This window comes from Ochotona curzoniae, unplaced genomic scaffold (genome assembly GCF_017591425.1).
Source record: "Ochotona curzoniae isolate NIBS_2020 unplaced genomic scaffold, NIBS_Ocur_1.0 scaffold_3208, whole genome shotgun sequence".
In the NCBI taxonomy this organism is placed as follows: domain Eukaryota; kingdom Metazoa; phylum Chordata; class Mammalia; order Lagomorpha; family Ochotonidae; genus Ochotona; species Ochotona curzoniae.
The window spans coordinates 18,279,652-18,299,601 of NW_024467106.1; the positions used below are offsets into that span (position 1 = coordinate 18,279,652).

Sequence of the window (19,950 nt, forward strand, 5' to 3'; positions counted from 1 at the left end):
CGATCCCATGAAAAAACACACAGCCCTGAGATCAGAACTAGGAGGGAGTTCTAAAAGCTCATGGAAAAAAGGGATGGGAAGAAAAATTTTGGTGCAAAAAAAAGTTTTGAAACTCATCTGTAGTTTTTTTGGGTGATATTCATTTTCTGTATCTGGAAGACCCCTCATCCTGGGGCTACTACAGCTCTGCTCACTGCATCACAGCTACTAAACCTTGTGACTGGAACTCTGAATGAGTGCCCAATTCCTTCACTCACATACAGTTAAGGGCGAGGGACTTTTGAAGTCTGCTAAGCTATAAAAGTAAGATGTACACAGTATTTGTTGATCATGCCTTTAAACTTCAGGGTGAGAAGCACATGAATGGGGAGTAACGAGCTTGCTTACTGGGTCCAGGTGGTGGGGAGGAGGCCTCCAGTGGCCACGGTCAAGATCCTTGTCATAGTGTCTGATAGTCTGATCAGGCTGCTTTGTAAAGGAATACCAACGACTGGTCAGCTGATTAAAGCAACACACTTCTCACTGTATAGAAGGTTGTGGAAGCCATGATGAAGATACCAACACATTCAGGGTCCAGTGAAGGCTCCCTCAGACAGCAGTCTTGTATGGTGGAAGGGGAGGGCTCTTTGGCTTTTCCTTCCTGAAGCCAAACCTTCATGCTCTGAGTATACATCCAAGTCCTCTCCGAAATATCCTCACACTGGGGATCAGCCTTACACACACACACACACACACACACACATTTGGGGGTGGGGGACATATACATATTCAGTCAGAAGCAGATTCTATCTCCCCTGGGGTTGGTCCCCAGTTGAGTATTTTGGTCTGGTCTGGTGGGCTGGTGGTAAACACAGGTCTTGGAATGCCTCCAGCCTGGGAGGAGCTGCTGGAGCCAGTGGGGCACAGCTTGGTCTTGCTCTGCAGCAGCAATGCCACTTCAGCCCTTCCCTGCCTCTTCCTCTCTTGGCTATTGGAGAGCCTGGGTTCAGACTGTGAGCTCAGGGGAGGGAGGGATCACTGGGCTCTTTCTAAATGTTATTAGGGCTAGCCGTTCTCACAGCAGCACTCTGAGAAAAGCCCAGGCCTCACCCAGTATGATGACATCTTTGTGGGCAGGACCCAGGCATCTGCATTTTACAAGGCTGCCTGCTGGCTTCTAATGGATACCCAGGGGAGAAAACCCTACTTTATGGCTTTATGGCACGGAGCTGCCTGCAGCACACTAAGACAAAGACAAGGCAAAGCCAATTCAGCACAGAAATCCAACAATTCCGATTTAAATGGTGGAAAAGATTATCCACAAATATATACAATAAAAGACAACACAGTAAAAAAAATACACTACTGCTAATGTTTGGATTGTATTCAAATTTTTATTTTTTGAACAAAAAACTTAAGACAATGATTTTAAATAATAAAACATGGCATAGTATAGAGATTTTTTTTCAGTTTATTAAATTTGGACTTTTACGGTTCTGTCATGATACTTGCTTTAGCATGTTTATTATTCCTGACATTTTAACATCACTCCAAACTTGCTAAACAAAGAATCACTCTGTCTGCCCATGTGAAGCTTCACTTAAAGGAAATACTCCACTATCACATAAAGCACACACATATATATACTTTTTTGTAAATATTTACAAAATACAAGAAGTCTGTCCAGCCATTTTAGTTTTGTTGTTACATTGCCCATACTGAGATTAGCAAAAAGTAAGTAACAAGCAAGATTTTCACATTGGCAGTGCAAGGAATGGCATCAACCAAACTTCATCCAATGAATCAGTTACCAACATGGGCAGCAAAACGCGACTCATGACACAATGACTAACAAAAATAAACATGTAGTGGATCACAACTAGACTGGCTTTCAATGTGCAACTTTGCTCAGGGAACAATGCTACCCATTTCACAGAGAAAAAGGAATATGCATCCAAGCCTTTGTTCATGAAGAAAATGCCCTTCAAACAAATTCATCATAAGGCAAAAAAGAAAAAAAAAACATAAAAAACAAATTCAAAACTTAAAGCAGTTTGGCCCAGAGAAAAAGTTGAATATAATGTGTATACATAGTATATCCACATTTATAGATGTATTGCAATTTAAACCATGGGTCTAGTCGTTAGACAATCAAATGGATTGGCTCAGTGAGTGAAAAAGTGTTGGTTTTCTATAAATACCTAGTTATTGCTGATATGCCACACATGATGCTTGGACATGGGGAAGTGCAGGTGCTTAAAGTTGAAAGCTGCCGCATTGCCAGTACAGAGCCTTGCTGGAGGCATTTACTGGGACAATATGCCATGCAGGCCCCAAGGGAGGGCCAAAGACCACAGAGAATATCAAATGAAAGGCTTATGCACTTTTCCTTACATTAAAAAACAAAACAAGTCCAGTTCACCACAAGTTGAGTACAACCTGACAAGCAGAAGGAAGCACAGCATGCATTTACAATGAGCTTGGATCTAGTCTATTGTAATCATAGAAACTGGAATACAAAAATCCAATTTAAATAAGACTAGACAAATTATAACAGTAAAAAAAAAACACACAGTAGACTTAGTTCAATACAGATTAAGAGTAAATCTCATCCTATCCCCATCTCAATGAACTCTACTGCAAGTTTTTGACGGCTATTTATATACTTAAAAAAGATATTAAATACCTGTATCATGAAATTACATTCTTATTAACAGTAAGATGTACTATGTAAGAAAATAGCTCATGTGTGAAATGTGTCTGAAATGCATTTTTCCTTACAACTATCAAAACATCCACTCACGCTAAAACAAAACCACCCTCCAACCCCCCTCCCCCACCCCCGGCCCCGGAAAAAAGTTGAGGAAAGTTGGGGTGAGCTGGATGAGGAGCAGGGAAGGAAATATTCAGCTATACTAATTACAGCACAGTGATTAACAATGGTTCAAGACAGAACCAACAAGCGTTGGTCAAAAACATGCCTTCAGTCCATGGCTGTAAGTAAAAACCAAACTCAGCTACTTTTGGTTCATTGCAGTGAGACCAAAAAATCTCTCTCACAGATTCATATAAATACTAGATTCCAGCTCTTATATTATTATTATTTTTAAAAGTTTTTGTTTGTTTTTGCAAGGCCTAGCTACCTTATTACAACTTATATTTGCTCTGCAACAACTACAAGAGGTAGGCATAAAGCACGAAAAAGTTTCTCCATTAGTACCTTGCGTGGGTTGTTCACTGCATATTGCTATTCACTGTAGACATCAGAAGTCACTCTCTTCTTGCCTTTTCTAAAGCCCCAGAGCTGTTGCCATCCCACTGACGAATGTTCTAAAAGAGAGTACTACTCCCAAATAAGAAACTTTCTCTACTGAAGGATACTGTCATAGTGTCTGTTGCAGAACATTCATATATATATGTGTGTGTGTGTGTGTGTGTGTGTGTGTGTGTATTCATTTAAAAAAATAAACAACAACAAAAAAATACAAACCCGGGTTTCTAGAACCAATTCTCTTGATTCTCTACTTCCATAAAATAAAGTGTACCATTTGGCCAAGACTACAGATGTGTTTTTTTTTTTTTCTTCACAGATGCAAGTGCCATGCAAAATAAATTAAAGAACAGATACCAAAACAGACATGTGATAAAACTACTGAAGGTAGATTTTTTTTAAAAGTATATCTATAAACATAATTTATAATACTTCTCCTTTTTCCTTTATATACAGTCACAGAGCTGTGGTTATACATCTAAGATTTCTTCTGCTGTGCCTCCACAGCGCAACCTGTAGCGACCAGTTCTCCAGCTTATAGTTGGGTCCCATAACGCCGACAAAAAAATGTATATTGTCATGGATTCACGGATGAACCAAGCGACTGCATAATCAAGTTTGGAAAAACACAGTGTGCCTCCCTAGGAATTAAAGGAAAAAAAAATGCTAATTTGCTCACTGTCGGACTCAAAAACCAGTTACAAGTGAAAGAATATTCTCTATTAAGAGTACTTAACGGAGTTTTGCTATTATTATACCTACAACAGTACTATTCTCAGGGTAATGCCTAACTCAAGTCTGCTTCCTTGGTTAATCTAACTGCCACCTGCTGTATGCCATCTAACAAAATGTTAATTATTGTAAGAAGCATTAAAATAACTGCCATCCTAACGTTCTCTAGGCTTGAATGCTTGTTAATTTGCTTAACATCCTTTTTTGGGGAGCCTTAATAAAAGTGACTGAAGGCTGCAAATTAAGTCAAGTTCTACGTCGTCAACATGCCACTAAAGAATGTAATGTTGAAACCTGAACTTAACCCTCAACAGGAAGCCGAAGAATGACTCAGGTAAGACTTTCCTTCAATATTTTCTACATGAAAAACAACATTAGGTCTAGCCAACCTTTTCCCGCCTGTCCACATACCTGGACGCCCCTGAGTTGGATGTAGTCAAATATAAACCAGGCCAGGCAGTGACACATGAAAAACACCATAATGTCCCATCGGAATACATGATGGGCTGCCCATCCGATGATTAAACTGGCAACAAAACACTCTGAAATTGGTTCACAAATGATTGTAGCAGGAAGCATGTTGATTCGCAATTTGGTCCACCTGAAAAAGTTAAAAGACTGTCAATTCATCTCTATAGTTTACTCTTTGGTGAAAAGCAGATATTTAATCACTAGAGGTCCACAAATACACAGATTCAGACTCTTCCCTCTTTGAAAACATTGTTTCACACAGCCAAGAAAAAATACAGTGACAGAAAACTTATTTTAATGCAGAGCTAAAAAAAAAAAAAACAAAAAAACAAAAACTATTTTCTGGAATGAAACAAAAATCTTAACCTTGAGATATTTTTTAATCAAGTTAGACCATGTAAAAATTGACCTCCCCCCCGCCACATCTCTCTTAACAGACTGTAAAAAGAAGACAGCTGGTTTACCTGATCATTCTTGATTGAAACTGAGAAATTGAATACGAGCCAGAGTTCTGCATTGCAACTTGAGTGGACATTGCAAACCTCCAACCTCTGAAAATTCAGACAATTGGAAAATGAGTCATGATGCTGAACACAGGGAAGCCAGGCTGCAGTCTGAGGTCGCTCATCCCCATGAAAGGGACACACTGCTGCTGTCCAGTGGCCTCTTCAGCAGCAGCAGCAGCAGCAGCAGCAGCAGACCCCTTAGAAACATTCTAGCAATCATGTTGGCCCATGAGGGTGGGTACCACCCACGAGTTGAAAGCAGCTACCAACTTCCAACTTCACAATGTAACAGACTTAACAGGCCTAACAGTTTAGCCTCTAATCATTACTACTCTTTCTCCTAGCTAAAAGGCCGAGAGGCAATGGTGACTAACCAAACACCAGAAGGGTGTGTGCAGGCAGACATTCACTAAGAAATGTAAATAAGAGGCACCATGTATCTTATGGGAGACAAGAGGAAACCATGAACCACATGAATACTACTGCAAGAGAATTTTAAAGACATATTTCAATTTTTAGAAGCATAAGGCAGAGATTTCTATAGAAATCAAACATTTTAGGATAGAGTACTGCTGAGGCAATAACATGCATCAGTACGTGTCTTAGCAAGGCTCTGAATAATTTTCTTAGAAATTTCAAGTTTTGAAATGACATTCTTTAAATTTCTGCCTACTAGCTTTCAACTACATTGACAAATTGAATTCTTGCAAAGTACACAGAATTTACACTATAGTAATAAAATTCATAACCATGCATGCTTCTTTCTAATCTCTTCTAACCTATTCATTTGAGTGATAAAGGTCTCAGAACATTCATTTGCTTCATTAGTACAAACCTATAAATAATTAATGTGAATTGCCTTGCTAAAACTATTAATCATTCTTTCTACACAAGCGCAAAATAAGAGAATAAAGAAAACCCTTAAGCAGCAGATTGAGATAAAGAATAGTTCAACAGAAGGGAGGTATTAAAACCATGATGGCTTTTGTTTTCTTACCGGTCAGCTATGGCTTTGGCCATAAAGTAATCTTCAGCAATGTACTGAGCAAAAGCTATAAGTCCTCCTGCTTGGTCTAACACATCTTTCCTCATTAAGCATGACATCCCCGTTACACATTTGAAACCAGTTACGTTGGCAGAGATATAGGACCTTGGATGTGAAGTTCCAAAATACACCTGTCAAAAATTAAATTTTGTGTTAAAAAGTATGGTATAATGGGTTTCTTTAAATATGACTGAGAATATCTCATTTTCCTTATATAAACTACCTAAGTAAAAACTGGTACACACTTGTGTATACTGAGAGCAATCAATAATTATTTGGTTGCCTATTCCTGGTTTCACTATGGAGAATAACCGCTGGTATTCACAATGAGCCTTGTCCATTACCATGAAATATTTCCTTTCATAGAAAAATCAAACTCCATTCTATAAAAAAGGAGACTTTTGTAAAAGACTCAAAGATGAATGTAATTAAAGCTTAATTTGGGCACTAAACAGAACACACATCTATGCATTTACTTGGATTAGCATGGTTGTTTACACATATCTGTATGCATGAACCTATACACACGTATGCAAAAGTACATACACATACCACCTACAGGTATATCACCTTTTAAGACAACCCTGCTCAGTTCCTTTTCTTGCATCCTTTCATTGCTAGCTACTTCTTCTGCCCCTGTGTTCACAGTTCTTCTCAATTTTGCTTGTCAGCGTATCTTCCACGAATTAGATGGACATTAGAACTCTACCTCCTATCTCTTACTGCCTCTTTTAATTACTCTGAAATAAAGAGCAACGATCTTTCAACAACAGGGGGTTCACACAAATGTGCAGAACAATTTCAAGCAACAATTGAGAGCACGGTTCCTGCCACCTAGCCAAGCCCAGATTCCTAGAAAACTCCGACGTTTGTGGGGTCAACCAAACCTAACTTCTAGGGTGCGAAACACACATCTTAATTCCTTAAGCAGTTATTGAGTGTAGTCTTGGGAATGAGGTGTTGCTAATGATTCACTGAACATGCGCAAGGTTTCTTTGCAGACGAGCACGATTCCTCTGGCCTGTGTCCATTTCCTCGGAGCATAACATGGAGCCTTTTGGGGGTTCAAACTTCACTGGGGAGTTTGCCATTGACATGTACACCAATTTGGGTATTACCAACACAAAAACACTATGTGGCATATAACAGTACACAGAATTTTATTTTACAGGAACTACTCAGCACTCCTTTCACTCACGGAAAAAACTCTGGAATGTAAGACTACCACTCTCTTGCAGTAGGACAAGTCCTGTGTACATAGGCAATAAGAGACCATGGTTCAAGTGCAAATGATCAAATGTCAAATGTAAATTCTCACAATGTACCGTTAGCCTTCCAGGTCTATGGCATGTAAGACTGCAACTCCAAATAACAAAAATGCAGTATGCTAAAGAGGAAGTTCATATATCTGAAGACCGAAACCAGCTTTTCTTCCCTTGCAGGATATTAAGACAAGCTTTTCTCGTAAATATTTAACAGTATGAAACATACACATGACTATAAAGCCAACAGGATTACTTTTATGAAAAGCTATTAATATTATGTAAAATGTTACGAGGTGAAAAGAAAAATAAGGTGCAAACTGATTTTAGAGTCCTGTATTTCATCTATGCTTTGTAAAAAGCTTAGAGGAGTAAAAAGATCCGAAGTGCCAAAATGCTGAAACAAACACAACTTGGGGTCAGCACTGAGGCTCAGTGAGGTAAGCCACTTTTGGGGGCACTGCATCCTTTTTCAGAATATCTAGGATGAAGTCCCACTGCTGCTTCCTGCTAATGTGCTGGGGAAGACGAACAGATGATGGCCCAAGGACAGCGGTTCCTGACATCTTTGTGGGAGATGCCGACCACAGTTCCGGGCTCCTGACTTCTGCCTACCTCCATGCCAGTTGTTGCAGGCATTTGGGAAGGGAACCAGTGGATAGAAGATCCTGATTTCAATTTCTCTCTCATCCTCTCCCTTCTCTGTCACTCTGCCTTTCAACTCAAATAAATAAATCTTTCAAGAAACAAAACCAACCAACCTTAATTCTTAAAGATAGAGACTTCCTCTAATTGGTAGGGTTCTGGGTTGTTTTTTGCTTCTTAAGCTTGTCCCACACAGAAGTAAATCATTTCTAAATTGGATCAAAATAAGTGCAAGGGAAACTTACGTTTCTCAAAAAAAATTAACAATAACAATTTTATAAAAACTTTTAACACGTTTTCCTATACGGCATGCTTAAAATCTTGCTGTAAAAAAAATTTTTTTTCAGACTGAACCTTTGAAAGAATGGTGTAACATGCTCTTTTATCCAGTCACTAGTTGAGAACTGAGAAGCCAAGACAGTGGAAGAAAAATACACTGCTTCCAGCTGGCAGGAGACCCATGACGTTACCCGGGCACAGCTGTTCACAGCCAGGGTGCGGTCAGCTCAGCAGTGAGTGACCCGGGGCCCCAGCAATTTCCTCACTAATGAAAATAGCTACTCTCAGTTTGAGGATTCAATTACACAGCAGGTTCCCAAAAGGACTCAACACAGCTAACTTCAGAAGCCGGTTCCAACTGTCTGACTTAGTCGCACATCTGGGGGATGAGGGATCTGACCACACGGAGATCAGCTACAGTCACCGCACTTACCTGTTCTAAGGTGGCAGCGAAGCCCTGTCTGTCTGCAACATAAGGCAGCCCGTGAACCAAACCCACTTTTTCTGTCATTTGATTAACCATGTCAGTCAGTGTGTCCGGAATTACTGCAATGAAAGAAAAATGGGGAGGGGAAGAGAAAAAAAAAATTTTTTTTTTTAGTAAAATACCACCAACGACAATTACAAGCTGTGAAATTACGTGGAACGTCTGAGTCTAATGATACCCAGCTTAATCACCTTTCTGAGCAGAGTACAACATTTGCAAAGTGTTGAGGTAAGCTCCTTTACACACACTGAGCCCAGTTCACATTCACTATGGGCCGTGCCCTGAAAACACAATCCCCTGGGCAAGGCCTTCAACCTGGACCAAGGCTGGGTCGGAGGGCAGAAGTCAAGGGTCGTGTCGTGTTGGCTTCTCTAACACTCCAGCCCCAGCAAGGAGCCTCAATGTCCTCATCTGATCTCACGGAACTGCTCATGAGATTAAAAGGAGACATAGCTAGAAGATTTCTACCGAAAAGCAAAACCAATCTATGGCAGTAGATAATTTAAAGGCAGCAAACGTGAAGAGCGGCCACGATCTGTGTCCATCAATCCATAGCTAGCTATGGAATGGTGTTAATCAAATCAAATGAGTTCTAAACTTACACGAGATATTCAAATTCCTATTTTAAGGTAATAAGCATTCAGTGATTGCTCTATCTTCAAAAAATACATGTTATCATTAAAAAAAAAATTTTTTAAGCCTTTCAGAACTAAACCTACTACACAAAATAGTGTTATTCGAACGTTACATGTTCATACTCCGCGTTAGTGATTCTCAGCTAGGGGCAAGTCGCCCACAGGGGACATGTGGCTGTGTATGCAAACATTCTTGGGTTGACACAGCTGGGAAGAAGGGGTACTACTGGCATCTGGGGGCCAAGGCCGGGGATTCTGCTAACTCCCCTATGGCACAGCCCCCACAACCAAAAAAAGTTGAAGCTGAGAAATTTAAGAGTTTTTAATTTAACAAAAAATTACAGAATACTGAGACTATTTTAAATACAAAGATTTGACCATGCAAAAATGCAGATTATATATTCAGTACAGTTGACTTTCCTAGTCCCTGGGTTCCATGTCAGCACATTCAATCAACTGCAAATTTAAAAATATGTGCATAGGTCATAGGAAACACTATGTCACTTTTCACAAGCAGCTTGAGCATCCGTGGGCATCCCAAGGCTGTTCCGGAACAAATCTCCCATGTTTCTGAGAGGCTGGAGGTAAAACGCTTCTCGCCCAGTTCATCTTAGGGCAAAGCTGTGTACAGATCTTAACAAACATATGTAATCTAGTGAAATATATGCCTGCTGATTTCTGTCTCTCTGTGTGAGACACTGCATTATGCAAAACACAAGAGAAAAAAAATCAAGGACTTCACACATACAAGGTAATGGATTGTTGATTGGGTAATGGGCTGTGACTATCTCTTTTTATAGCTGGAATTTGCTCTTCAAAATGAAAACATCTTTACCAACCTGACACTCTAGGTTAGAATTAAAAGAAATAAAAACCTTTGTAGGTAAAACTGCATTTATTACCACGAAATAAATGTAGTGAGCAAAAGGATTTGATAAGTATATTAACAGATTGTTTTTGAGGTCTTTACCAGCAAATGAATAGTTTTATAAATAAATAAGAAAAATCTTACCTCTTATTCCACTATCACAAATCCATATAAGATCATACTTTGCCACTTCATATCCTGGCATTAAGTTATTGATTTTTGGATTGATGCCAACCTTTTTGCCACCTAAAAATGTAAAGGCAAGCACTAAGACATTCATTTGACTCTGAAAATATTTTCCACTATTTAGAGACACACGGCAGAGCACAGTAAAAAATTTGTATACTTAATGATTTGTGAAAACATAGTTTCACATGATCTTTCGCTTATTATTCATAGATTCAGAAAAAATTCATTGAAAAACTACAAAATTTACCTTTGAAGATGTAATGTTTGTTTTCCATTTCTTTTTTTTTTTACTTGAAAAAGGTAAGTTTATTTTGCTTCAAAAAATCTGAAATCCATGTACATGAGGGATACTATGCTCATCAAAGTTTCATTTCTTTTTAAGATTTCTTTTTATTTACTTAAAAGGCACAGTCAGAGATGCAGAGAAAGAATGACAGATCCTCCAGCTGCTGGCTTACTCCTTAAACGGGTACAATGAGCACGGCTGTGCCAGGCTGATGCCAGCAGCCTAGAGCTACTTCTGTGTATGCTGGCACTGCAGGAGGGGGTTTAGCCTGCACAGCACTGGCCCCTCAGTTTTCTTAAGTTCTTGCACTAACATTAAGCATTAAGTTTGATAATCTGATAACTGCACAAAATACTGACCACAGACTTGATTACTGATGAGATTACTCATTACAAATAAATATGTCAATTAATGGATATCTTGCTAATTAGCTTGATTTAGCCATTCCACGATGTATACTTTGTCAAATTAAAAATGATAATAAGATGGAGTCAGTGCTGTGGCATAGCATATGTCTTCCCTGAGACCCCAGCATCTCAAATAGGTGCCAGCTTGTGTCCTGGCTGATCCACTTCCAATCCAGCTTCCTGCTGATGGAAGATGGCTAAGTGTTTGGGCTCCTGCTACTCATGTGGGAGTCCTGGAAGAAGCTGCTTGTCCCTGGCTGTGGCCTAAAACCAGCCCTGGCCATTGTATTCATCTGGGGAGGAAGCCAATGGACAGAATCTCTCTCTCTGTATCTCTCCTTCTTTCTATAACTATTTATCTTTTTATTGGAAAGGCAGATTTACAGAGAGAAGGGAGAGACAAAAGAGAAAGAGCTTCCATCTGCTGCTTCATTCACCAAATGGCCACAATGACTGGAGCTAAGCCAATGTGAGACCAGGAGCTAGGAGCTTTTTCCAGGTCTCCCATGTAGAAGTACAGTCCTTAGGCTTTGGGCCATCCTCTACTGCTTTCCCAAGCTATAAGCATGGAGCTGAATGGGAAGTGGAGCAGCTGGGTTCATATGCCGGTGTTCATATGGTATACCAGCACTTACAGGAAGAAGACCAGCCAATTGAGCTATCACACCAGTTGCTAAATAAATCTTTAAAAAAGTAAGAGTAAGAAAAAAAAGGCATGACTTGTTTTGACACTGTGGTAGTTAAAACAGCACAGAGAAACTGACCCAGTCAGATAAAACACATAGCTCACATTAAATTAAAAAGAAAAACAACAAATGGTAAGCATATCCTTACAAGTCTTTACAATAAGCTGACGGGCTTTGGGAAAAATACACTTTGCAACATTACAAAAGTGAATTTTATTACGCCCAATCATAGTCAATGGGTTACAGAGAAGACCACATATTGAAAACATTAAAGAAACCTGAATTGGCATGTGGGCTAATTTTCTGCCTGTGGTGCCAGAATTCCAAATGGGTGCCAGTTCATGTCCTGGATCCTCCATTTCTGATCCAACTCCCTGCTTATGGACTGGGAAAGAAGTGGAGGATGGTTCAAGCCCTTGGGCTCTTGCACCCGCATGGGAGACCTAGAAGCAGCTCCTGGCTCCTAGCTTTGGAGTGGCACAGCTCTGGTGGTAGTGACACTTGGGAAATGATCCAGCGAATGGAAGATCTTTCTCTCTATGTAAGTCTGACTACTCTTTCAAATATAATGGCTCTCTGAAAACAAACAAAAAAGATAACAGGTGGTCATGTTTTATTAATCCTAGACAGGCTACAACCATTTTTTAATTTTTATAACATTTCTCAAAGATGTTTTTGAAACATCTTTATGCCAACAAACATGGTTAAGGCAAACATGCTGGGAACTTTAATGGATGGCTAACCCCTTACAGTTTAACAGAGAGGATTACTGATGCTTAAGAGTATACAAAGCAAAATATTATACCGAGCACAATGGTCTTTGTGGAGTTTGCCTACTTACCTATGAACAATCTAGCATCAACATTTGGATATTTCCCAAGGAGCTTCTTGCAGACATCAATGGCTGGGTCATCATGATCTTGCACACAAAGGAGCACTTCATACTAGTCAAAGAACATATTGTACACAAATCAGCCTCTTAAAAAACAAATACTTACTATTTACACTTATGAACTGATCAAAAAGCCTGAGGAAAAACAAACAATGGTACGCACCAACTGCAAAAGTGAGTTTTCATAGCAGGTGCAAACCAATGAGGGTAAAAAAGAGCTGAATTCCTAGAGGGACTACTCCCAAAACAGGGGGCCGTTTGCCAGGCACAGGGTACAGGAGAGACTGGCACAGCCTGTAGCTGCAGTTGTGTCCTGCCCACGCTGGTACATCCTAGGATGTACCTGTATCTCAGATCTGTATGTGATCTCCATCACTCAGAGTTTACTAAATGCTTACAGGTGCCTGGCAGAGGAAAAGCCCTGCACCAAGAAAGCCAAATGGGCACAGCCTATGTCCTCCAGCAGCCTGGTGTCCGCACTTCCTATGTACTTCATGAGGCTCTATGAGTGACATAAAATCCCATCATGGTAACTTACACAGGATTTTTCCACCTGGGTCACATAAAAGTGACAAAAGTGGCATTCAAATTTGGCTGCATAATTTAAAAAAAAAAAATGAAATGTGAACACTTACTATCCTAGAAAGCATGTTAAGCTAGCCTTATAGCTATGCAAAAGCCCAGGGTTTTCTTTTTCCTAGCACTATGTTTAGTCTTTCAGAGTCTATTACGACAGCCATTTTTCCATACCTGACTATACCAAAATTATCCTAGAAAATTTATTTTAAAAGAACTGGGCCCTATTCTTATACTTCTGAGTCAGAATCTCTGGGTGAATGTCAGGTAACATTTAGAAAACTATTAAATCCTGAAAGTGTTGCCTTTCACACACCAAGATGTTACTCCGATTTTGTGGGATATTCAGTCTAAGTGATAACGCTCCTTCCTCCCTCCCCGCGCCCACCCCGCCCATGCAATGGCAATACATTCATGTTGACTCCAAGAAAAATCTACTGAATCCTCTTTCTAAAGCTGTCTGGACAGTTTGAAGCACAGAAAGGACAGTTACGTCCAGGAAAACACCAGCAAAGCAGTGTGTTCAAAAAAACCAAAAAAGAACTAAGGATGCAGTAACTCAGGTAACAGGCAGCCCTGCTTTATTTAGTTCTATTCGTATAAACATCCATGAATAAAAAAACAGAACTAAGATGTTAACTCTCATTCTTTACCTATGACATACAATCTCCCCCAACATTGGCCATTAAAAAACACCGGGGTTAAGCACAAGAGACCACAACTCTGGTCATCAAAGATGGCTTAGCAAATAAGACAAGTGAAAATAAGTTTTCTACACAATCTAGTCAATTGTGAAAAATAATTCTATGTTCCTTATACTTCCTTCCTGCCACTCCTTTTGCATATTTTGTTCAGTATCTACTTCCAGTGAGAATGGACCAGGAGTGTGACTCAAGGAGACTGAAACCAAGAGACAGGAAAGAGTGCCACTCCTACCACACCCTTGACATTTCCCACAGGCCTAATTCTAAGTCACAGAGGCAGCCATGACTCCCTTCTTGACTCAAAGTTTGGGTGAGCCATCAAAAGGCAGTGACCTTAAAATCAGAGAGGTTAAGTGACTTTTCAAAGGGCAAAAGCAACACTCAGCTCTCCTATTCTCGCCAATGGCTCAGACAAACTTGCTCTGAATCCCTTGTTTTTCTAAACACGGTACACCGTCTCTTGCTTTTAGCATGTGTGCTGTTTTGCATATGCAAATTCATGTTTATAAGCAATGCAATTCCACAAAACATAATAATCTTAGCTTTTTTTCCTTTAGTAAGAGAAAATGTTGTAAAGTATAAGTTTAGTACCACAAATGTACTCAATGGGAAAAAAAAGGCTATACTACATTATAGCAAAAACCTTTTGGGAAGTACAAGGTGTAAAAGAAAGGTATATTTTACCTTTATTCAGGTGTAAAGTTTAAAGGTTTAAACTTTATTACCACTAATGCAACTTCTTATTAAAAATAAATATGTTCTAATTTGAAATTAAATTCATACTCCCTAGAAAATATTCAAACTCGTAAATACACGGTGCTCATTTAATGGCTTCTGATATTGAAAGGTATACCAAATTAAAGGCAGCATTGCGACTGTTTTTTAAAATACCACATTTCAACTAGGAATCTTCATTTTTCAGTCACGACAATTATTCCTGTCTACACTTTAATCCAGTGTTTTATTTGCTAGGAATCTTCTTGTATTGAAATGGTACAATCATTCCAACTGTCAACTGATAAGACATAACATACTAAATCAGTTCAAATCTTCCTCAGCCAACACAAAAGTAAATTTTCCGGTATTTCAGACACTATTTAGAACATTAGGCATAAATACAAATGAATATATTTAAAGGCACAGTGAGTATTAAAAATACTGTATCTTTTAGAGTGGGTATTTGGCACAGCAGTTAATGTCATTGCTTGGGATACCTACATCCCAAACCAGAGTGCCTGGTTTGAGTCCCCACTACTCCACTGCTGAGTCAGCCTCCTGTGAATGGGTACCCTGGAAGGCAGCCAATGATGACTTGGGCCCCTGCCACTTCACGTGGGAGACCCAGATTGAGCAGTCTGGCCCAGTCCTGGCTCTTGCAGGTATTTGGAGAGTGAACCAGCAGTTGCAAGATTAATTTCTCACAGCCTCTCCCTCCCCCTTCATTTCAAATTTAAAACAAACAAACAAACAAACAAACAGGCAGAACAGAACCATGAATAAATTTTCTTAATTAACCTTTTAAATACTTTAGAGAACACTTACGGGATATAAGGGGCAATAAATTTTACTCTAAACTGGCACAACAGGGATATATAAAATCGAGAACTAAATACTAAAGGTTAGCTTTCACCAAATAAATCTTTAGTAAGGTTGCTATAACCACGGACTAAACAGATTAATTTTTCCTTCTTTTTTTTTTTTTTAAAGATTTATTCATTTCTACTGAAAAGACAGATCAACAGAACGAAGGAGAATCAGAAAGAAAGATCCTCCATCTGCTGGTTCCCTTTCCGAGCAGCGGCAATGACTAGAGCTGAGCCAATCTGAACCCGAAGGAGCCTCCTCCGGGTTTCCCACATATGTCAGGGTCCTGAGGCTCTGGGCCATCCTTCCCTACACTCCCCGGCCACAAGCAGGGAGCTGAATAGGAGGTGGAGCAGCCAGGACATGAACTGGAGGCGCACACAGGATCTCAGCGCTTGAGGGGATGGATTAGCTCGTTGAGGCATTGTGTCTGGCCCTTCTTTGTTCTTAAGTACTGCAATAATTAGCAGGCTGAAAACAAGTACATTATTAAAAGATATCAACACATGAGGTGCTAAGGGCACAGGCTGGAGTCCCAGCTGCTCTCCCTGGAGTCCTGATCTTTGCTGATGCATCTGGAAGGCGGAAGAAGACGGCGCAGGTCACTCCTGTGGGAGATCCAGATGGAGCACCTGGCTCCTAGCTTCGGCCATTCTAGTCATTTGGGAAGTGAACCAGCAAGCGTAAGATCTCTCTCTCCTCATGAGTTTGCCATTCAAATAAATACAATTAAAATTTTTAGAAAAGCAAAAATTAAGAACATTCAGTTCTTTGATATTTAAAAACTGCCTATGTGAAACTGTAATCACCCAAGTTACTTGATTAGGTCTCCATATATCAGTATTTGGAAAATCTTCTTGATCAAATAACTGCTCACAATAAAAATATAAATGTATCATCGTATAATAGAAAAATGCTTTAATATATAAAACAAATGCACTGTATATAACAATACCCATAAAGAACTACTACTTTATGATTACATAAAAAATGTTATGATTATAGAAATTCTGTAACAGAATTGAAAGAGGGAATGCTAATCTCAAAACGCTGACACCCAACCTTGAATAGCTGTTATCTATTCTCATGAACGAGAGAGGTTACATGGTGAACTCCTAAGCTTGCGGGCTTTGTTGTGCAGCGTGAGGCCAAGCCAGCCCTTCAGCCGTTAATTGCTCGGATCACAAGGCAACTGAGTGAGGAAACCAGATTCTCTAAGGACAACTCTATCCTTGACAATGAGGGGTCTAAAACATGACACTGGGCTTGGGACACTCGAAATCAATTCTAGATTTGCAAAAACGAAAAATAAGTTACATAAGCTCGCCCTGTTAATAGCTCTGATGATTAACAATTATTCATACGAGTAGACTTTGAAGCCAGTAGTCACAGTAAGTAGCTGTAATCTTCAGGCAGCTGCTCAATCTCTCCAAAGCCAAATGTATACTCAACACTGTGATGCCCAATGGACTACAGAAATGAATAAATCTATGGGTGAAGTGTCTAAAACATCAGGACTATTATTTTGTCTATATGTGATTTTAAAAATTTGAGGGTCAAGCACAGTAGCTCAGTGGCTAAAATCCTCACCTTTAATGTGCTGGAATCCTATATGGGCACTGGTTTGTGTCCTTGCTGCCTCACTTTCCATCCAGCTCCCTGCTTGTGGTCTGGGAAAGCAGTAGAGTATGGCCTTAGCTTTGGGACCCTGTACCCACATGGGAGACCCAGAAGAGGCTTCAGGCTCTTGGCTTTGAATTGGCTCAGCTCTGGCTGTTGCGGTCACTTGGGGAGTGAACCAGCAGATGGAAATCCTTTCTGTCTGTCTCTCCTTCTCTCTATAGATATGCTTTTCCAATAAAAATAAGTCTTTAAGAAAAAAGAAAAAGGATTTATGAAGAAAATTTAAAAAAAATTATTTGAAAAGTAGAATAGACAGAGAAGAGGGGAGAGAGCCAGCGATTGAGAGATACTTTCCATTCTTTGACTCACTCCCAAACACCCACAATCATTGGAGATGGGCCAGAGTCAGGGAGCCAGGGACTCCTTCCGGGTTTCTGACATGGCTGCAGGAAGCTATACTGCAAGTGGAGGCGGGACTTGATCCCAGTTTCATCTAGGATGCAGGAGTCCCAAGCAGCAGCTTAACCAGCTGTACCACAATGACTGCAATACGGTGAATTTATAAGATATTTAAGATGCAGAAATATTTCAAGGATGCTATTCTAGTTCTATCAGAATTGAAACCTTCTAGTTCAGAACAAGTGCCAGCAGTAAATCTTGTATTATGTCCAAAATTAGATTAAACAATGTAAACTTCCACATATGGCCCTTTTTCCCTTCCCCAAAATGGCCTGAAGTGTTCCAAATCAAGTAAAACAGGGAAAAGTTATGTTCAGGATGAAAATGTTTCATACTTTTGTAAAGTGATGTTTGCACCTGCCAAGCAGCCAGGAGTAACATATGCAAACTGGGCATGACCGCTGCCTCGGAGATTACCTGCCCCGCCCCTGCAGTCAGACAACACGCTGTCTGCTCCAACTCCAATTGCTGGACTGGGGTCGCTCATGGCATGTCTGCCATGGGGCCTGGGGATTTTAGAAAGTAAAGTACTGTGACATTAAAAATTTCCCATGGAAAAGGCATTTTTGTGCTTCTGTTTTCCAAATTTTCTACTTACACAGCTAACAATACTTTTATAATCAGAATAAAGCTGTGTACAAAAAGGTAAAAGCAAACCCCTTGTCCATGCTGTTATTTCTAACATCATCAGTAACAAAACAGCTTTCACGTCAACCAACCTAAATGCCCCCAGTGATACGATTTAAATGGAAGAACCAAGTGAAAAGGCCAGAATGCTGAACTGCAATTAAGGGGGGAAAAAAGTCTTCATTCAGAAGAGGGACTCAGTTACAAATTCATCCCAGATTCCAAAATTAATGGACACCTATGTTCATGGAGGTAATTAAAATTTTTTTTTCTATAGCTATGCCTGCGGAACCTTCCTCGACTGTTTTAAATGCTATGATTGTCTTCTCGCAGGGGCTGCCACACCTGAACTCCATCTCTAAGTGTTCGGAGCAGTGTGAAGGAGACGGAGCAGGATGGAGGTCATACTGCTGAAACGTGAGCTCAGGTCTGCAATGGGAAGTGCCTACGGTCCCCAGCTGCCCTCATAAGGTACCTTTATAGTTTATGAACTATCCTTGCCTTTTTACATACTACGGGTCTTGAAAAACTTCCATTTCTCTTCGTATATATCTTATTTTATAACTTTGTTTGCAGCATTCATTTCAGTTTTATAAAGTCACCTATATAGAATTATTTCATTCTTAAAGGCTACATATTTAATTGACTGAATGGATAACACATGCATATTATTCAGTTGTTAAATACATAAAGCACACAAACTAGAAAGTTCTTTTTATTTAAATTAGCTGCCAATACCTAAGCTCTGAAACTCCTATAAAAGTAATATTAAAACAACACTAAAAATAACTGAATGATACTCATGTCTACACACTTAACAAGAGCTGCATTAAGGAAGGGATGTACAAGCCGGCAGGCATGAGAAGGAAGCTTTACATATGATCTTCCTCTGATTCTCCTAAAGAAACAGGAGGGAAGAACCTCCAAGCAGCACTACAAAAGGAACATTAAACCTACTGGAAATCAAGCCGGGTGAAATTTCCAGAAACATTCTTTTCAGGAGTAATCTACCAGTTCCAAAAGCAATATCCCAAATAAGCCGTTTAAAATGCTGCTGTAATGCTAATAAATACAGAAATGCTAAATTTTCTCGAGAAACTGTAGCTACAATACTAACAGAGAGGCTACAAAAAGAACATTTCCATCTCCAGAGAGACTCAAAACTCAGTTGAGCACAGCTTACAGAGCCAAATAACACAAGTGATACAATTAGGCACTAAAAATCAGAACAATAAAGGATTTACAAGTTAGGTAACACAAACCCCTACCTTTTCACTAACTGTAACCTATTCTTGCCTTAAAGGTGGCTTTATTCATTCATTCATTCATTCATTCATTCATTCATGGCTGCAAAGGCCAGGCTTGGGTCAGGCTGAAGCCAGGACCCAGAAGCTTCTTCCTGGCCTCCCACGTGGGTGTAGGGGCCCAAGCACTTGATTCATCTTCTGCTGATTTTCCTCATCAGCAGGGAGCTGGCTCTGAAGTGGGGCAGCCAGGACACCAATCTGTGCCCATATGGGCTGCTGGCATCTGGCAGTGGTGGGGAAGAGAGCAGCTTTATGCCACAGGGACAACTCGTTGAAGCCACTTTCTTTAAGGGATTCAGGTTTAGTTCCAGCTGACCTGCATTCCACTTCAGACCACTCAACACTGCAATCTCACTCTGCTCCTCTTCCTGTGGTTCATATACACAAGTCACACAAAATGAGATTCTTATATTCCGTCTGCCAGGTGCCG

At 39.9% G+C, this 19,950-nt stretch overlaps 1 protein-coding gene across 1 annotated transcript in view; it reads right to left on the bottom strand.

Moving 5' to 3' along the window:
* Positions 1 to 1,359: 1,359 nt before the first annotated feature.
* The window catches only part of UGCG (UDP-glucose ceramide glucosyltransferase), a 35,803-nt gene continuing 17,212 nt past the window's right edge, over positions 1,360 to 19,950 (bottom strand). Inside the window, exons 3-9 of the mRNA XM_041004275.1 lie at positions 12,590 to 12,692; positions 10,325 to 10,426; positions 8,624 to 8,736; positions 5,957 to 6,135; positions 4,918 to 5,004; positions 4,394 to 4,583; positions 1,360 to 3,891 (exon numbers count right to left, since the gene is read on the bottom strand). Of these exons, the coding sequence (XP_040860209.1) occupies positions 3,721 to 3,891; positions 4,394 to 4,583; positions 4,918 to 5,004; positions 5,957 to 6,135; positions 8,624 to 8,736; positions 10,325 to 10,426; positions 12,590 to 12,692 (945 nt within the window). The 3' untranslated portion in view covers positions 1,360 to 3,720. The remainder of the gene's footprint in view (positions 3,892 to 4,393; positions 4,584 to 4,917; positions 5,005 to 5,956; positions 6,136 to 8,623; positions 8,737 to 10,324; positions 10,427 to 12,589; positions 12,693 to 19,950) is intronic.